General features: G+C 39.5%; 1 protein-coding gene across 1 annotated transcript; it reads right to left on the bottom strand.

Moving 5' to 3' along the window:
* Positions 1–2649: 2649 nt before the first annotated feature.
* On the bottom strand, positions 2650–4395 carry LOC133610115 (uncharacterized). The gene is made up of 2 exons (XM_061966190.1): positions 2878–4395; positions 2650–2792 (listed from the first exon to the last, which is right to left on the bottom strand). Exon 1 carries the CDS (start codon positions 4351–4353, stop codon positions 3310–3312), a length of 1044 nt encoding a protein of 347 aa, XP_061822174.1. The 5' UTR covers positions 4354–4395; the 3' UTR covers positions 2650–2792; positions 2878–3309.
* Positions 4396–4599: the final 204 nt, after the last annotated feature.

Raw genomic sequence — 4599 nt, 5'->3', positions numbered from 1 at the left:
CAAGTCCTGTTGGAACTTGAAATCTCCATCTCCATAGAGCAGGTCAGCAGCAGGAAGCATGAAGTGCTCTAAAACTTGCTGGTAGACGGCTGCGTTGACCCTGGATCTCAGGAAACAGAGTGGACCGACACCAGCAGATGACATGGCACCCTAAACCATCACCCAACCATGCAAATTTTGCATTTCCTTTGGAAATCGAGGTCCCAGAGTCTGGAGGAAGACAGGAGAGGCACAGGATCCACGTTGCCTGAAGTCTAGTGTAAAGTTTCCACCATCAGTGATTTACCTGTAGTTCCCTCGCCACTCTGCGTTTTACTTACAAGAGTTTTAAAGAACCATTAAGCATCACTGAAATTGGAGTACAAGGTTTCTCATTGTTTCTCATTGGGTTGAGTTTTTCCTTGCCCTGATGTGGGATCTGAGCCGAGGATGTCGTTGTGGCTTGTGCAGCCCTTTGAGACACTTGTGATTAGTTGTTTTTTTTTAAATACACTTTGATTGATTGATTGACTTTATGTGCATATATTATATTCATATAAATAACAAAATAAATAGCGTTCCTACCTAGGTCGGGAATTGAGAGAACACTGTAAACACAACGATGGAAACGACATGAGGCAAAATGTTTACATAGTATTTGATGAAAATGTGGGTTAAATCATTTCACTTTACTGGCTTTTTCTACTTCTTCCTTGGAGCAAGCTTAACTAATGAGCCTATTTCACATGCGCAGTGCTCTTGTGTTACTACTGTACAGTGGTATTTGTTTTCTTTAGTAATCTGTTCAGAAAAGGTCCGACAGAAAAAATTCTAATGGGTAAATAATTTTCAATGTCAGTTTTGCCACCTTTGTACTTTGCTACAGAACTTTACTAACCTTCTTTGTCAAAGTTTTGGCACTCATATCTTTCTTTGGCTCCATGTTGGCTTATTTTGCAGTGGTACTCAATAAGCAAAAAAGGACAGACTGAATCACCAATGAGTGGGATTCTTTGTGCACTCAATTTTGTGGAATTATAAGTGGGCATACTTTCAACTTTTGGCTGTAAGATAGCCTAGACCAGGGATGTCAAACATACGGCCTGAGGGATGAGTTTGCTAAGTAAAAAAATGAACCTGAAATTTTTGAATGAAAGAAACAGCTGTTCTAAATGTGTCCACTGGATGTCACAATAGCAATTATTTGTACATGATGCTACATATGTACACAATAAACCACGTGATACTAGAACATCAGTTGAGGAAAAGGATCAAACTACATAAATAACATACTGTAATTTGATTTTGATATAATTTTTTTATCTTGATAGATTGAAAATGAACACCAATGAGTTGACCGATGAACATTATCTCATAAATTATTCAGAAAATTTAAACAACAACAAATAAAGATACAATACTAATAATTGCGACATGTAAGTGTAAAAAAAACAACAACATTATGATTTGTACAATTTCAGAATGTGCTTGTTCTATTTTTAAACAAATAAAACAATCTGAATTTGTCTTTATTCTCAAGTTATCGTGCCGTGATTTTACCAGTCCGGCCCACTTGGGAGTAGATTTTTCTCCATGTGGCCCCCCATCTAAAATTAGTTTGACACCCCTGGCTTAGAGGGTAAACAAAAACTGGGCTGACATTTTTTTTATGAACGCCGAATCCTACAAAAAGTGCAACATAAATTTAAATCATTTTTATTTTTTTAAATGGGAGCATCGTGACTACTTGTAGCATATCTTTAGGGGCACACCAAAGCCATGCTGCATATTTCACATGGTTTCCAGTGTTAATGTGTTTTCAGTTTTCCGTTTTAGTGTCTTTCGGGGCAGAGTGGCTCAGCGGGTTCAATACCAGCCTCCGCCGTCCCAGTCACTGCCGTTGTGTCCAAGACACTTTGCCCACTTTTCTCCCGGTGCCACCCACGCTGGTATGAACAAGCTTACCTGACCTTGGCTTGAATGTATGGGTTTCTAATTGTAAAATGCTTTGAGAAACTTTAAAAAAAGCCTTATATAAACATCATTATTTCCCATGCACCACCATATTGGAGATTGTTGACATGTTTTTTTAAAAGGGAATTTTGCCAATTTTAATCAATTTTAATGGAATCCCTCAATGTGCTAATTGGTTCTGAGCTCTTTACTCAGTGTAAAAGTTTTACACTCAAATCAATGTCTCCCATTGCAATGAACTGAAATCATTTTACTTGGTGCTTGAAGTTTAAAAAAAAACCTTCTGTATGAAAAGTAATGTAAAAAAGCAATACAATAGAAGTAGAACATTACAATACAGTCATTTTATAAAATAATGTAATGTACAGCATTTGCCTTGGAGAGCGCACTTCTGCAATACCATATTCAAGCTGCTTCTGTGTCAAACACACCAATCGTGCATAAATGCTCGCCATTGGGTTGTCATTTTAACATTCTTGAATGGCCTTATTGACTTTTTCTGCTTCGGTATGGTACAGACTAGCAGTGAAACTAACTGTTTTACCAAGTTGACGACATGTTTTTGATGATTTCTTTGTTTAGTTGAATGGTAATCAACCAGTTGTTCTTCGCAGCGCTGTCTCCAACACCCACCGTATTCCTTCAATGGTTGGAATACAAAGTTAGGTCTATTTCTCACAATAAGGTTGTAACTCCTTTCGGTACACGGCAACACAGGAAAGTTCTTTTTTGTAAAACGGGCGTTTATTGACTCCTCCTTCTTGCTGTACACACCATCCACGCCAACACGCCGACACGCCAACACGCCAACACGCCGACACGCCAACACGCCGTGAGAACTTACAAAATACAGTACAATACATCAGACTTTGATTTCACATCAATAAACATTCAGAAAGAAATTAAATTACAAAAATACAATACCTCGTTGGCTGCTTGTAACGAAAAGAGGTTCTAATAATCACTTGCTTGAAGTTTTGTACAAATAATCGAATACACTTAAATCTTTTGAGGAGCTGAAGACAACGTGCTCAAGCACCCTCCCCTCTTGCTTGTTCTGCCTTATTTACTGTCCGTGGGGTCGCAACATCACAACAATCGTTCCGCTTTGCAACACAATTAACTCAATACATTTACATTTTGCTCAGGAGATTTTACAATCACACATTTTCTAATAATATTTTATAACTCTGCATCATTAACTTATTTATTAATATTTATTTATTTATGACACATATTTAAAGCATGCAAAATCTCAGCAACAGCTACACTCCCACCAAATCACTCATTGACCTGAAATGTGGGATTTTCCATTTTTATCAAAACCAGTTTCAATCATCTGTATGTGTGTGCGTCTTAATTGGCTTCTACTAATGTGACGATTTTATGAATAGGTCTTTCTAGATTAATCAGTCGCGTATGAGGTTTGCCCTTGTCAACAGAAGTCTCACTAAGCACTAGTTTCAGCTTGCACACCATGCCATCTCTTCCAGGCTGAGCTTCGACTACTGTTGCGAGCTTCCATTCATTTCTTGGGGTACACTCGTCCTTTAAAATCACAATGTCGTTCATTTGTGAGTTCCTTGATGGGCTGTTCAGTTGGACTTCTGTGGTTCTCCTGTACCTTCTGCATGGGACGCACTTATAAATGTGTGAGGAGACAATACTTCCGCATCCAAGAATCCATATTCCATTTGCGCGTATCTCATTCATTGTCATCCCTCTTCCTTGGTGGTCTACACGCTCATGGTGATATTTCACAATCAGGTCTGACACGTGTGATTTCCTTGGCAATATTGCAGGGTGCTTCACGTCATGATGAAGGGCTGACTGCGACAACCGTCCTCCCACCCTGAGTATATTGTTTGCATCAAGGTAAGCGTTGAGCCGGTAGAGCTTGTTGCGTTTGCCGAGTTTTTCAGCTCTATTGCATTTGATTTTCTTTATGTCATCAGCAAAGGCTTCCTCTTGTGTGAGCTTGATGATGAAGAACTCTGCTTTACGTCTTTCTTTAAGATTTGTAGTTTGGTCTGTCCATACTTGACCTCCACTACGTCTCCTGACGCATTTCTTCAGTCTGGCGACAGCTTTCACAGCTCTGGACCAAGCTGAGAACTTGCTATGACGGCTGATCAATGGGTTTGTGTTTTCGGCTTTGACGGTATGAACATGAGCTTTCCGCAGTTCTGGGTCAGGGTCATCCACTTTTACTATTATATGTTTGACTGACAGATTTGGTTGCCAAAGGAAGTCTGGTCCCTTCAACCAACATGAGTCCTTCAATTGGGCTGCACTGGCTTCTTTAGACGCAAGGTCTGCTGGGTTGTCTTTCTTGAACTGTAGTGGTAGCTCATAGTGTCCATCTTTTTTCTGTCTTATCCCCTCTTTCACTCGTGACATGAAGAGAAGATATTTTTGAGAGACTGGATTGTTGTCTGTTGAGTGGTCTGTAAAATCCATTTTGAGCATCTTAATGATTTCTGAAGGACTTGGCTCTTTGACCTGATTTCTGCAGACAAAGTGCTCTTCATCTTTAAGTTGACTTAGAGGTTGTGCGGCAGGAGTCACTTGTCGTACAATGACCCTATGGCTCACACCAATTGTGTCTTCAAACTTAGTTGCTGGCTTGGAACAGCCAACAATGCT

Source organism: Nerophis lumbriciformis, linkage group LG11, assembly GCF_033978685.3.
Source record: "Nerophis lumbriciformis linkage group LG11, RoL_Nlum_v2.1, whole genome shotgun sequence".
NCBI lineage: Eukaryota > Metazoa > Chordata > Actinopteri > Syngnathiformes > Syngnathidae > Nerophis > Nerophis lumbriciformis.
Note: the sequence above shows the minus strand (reverse complement) of the source record. Positions and strands in the feature narration are given on the sequence as shown.

Excerpts from the sequence above, each read along its gene's own strand:
- LOC133610115 (XM_061966190.1), bottom strand. The coding sequence starts at position 4,353 with ATGTCACGAGTGAAAGAGGGGATAAGACAGAAAAAAGATGGACACTAT.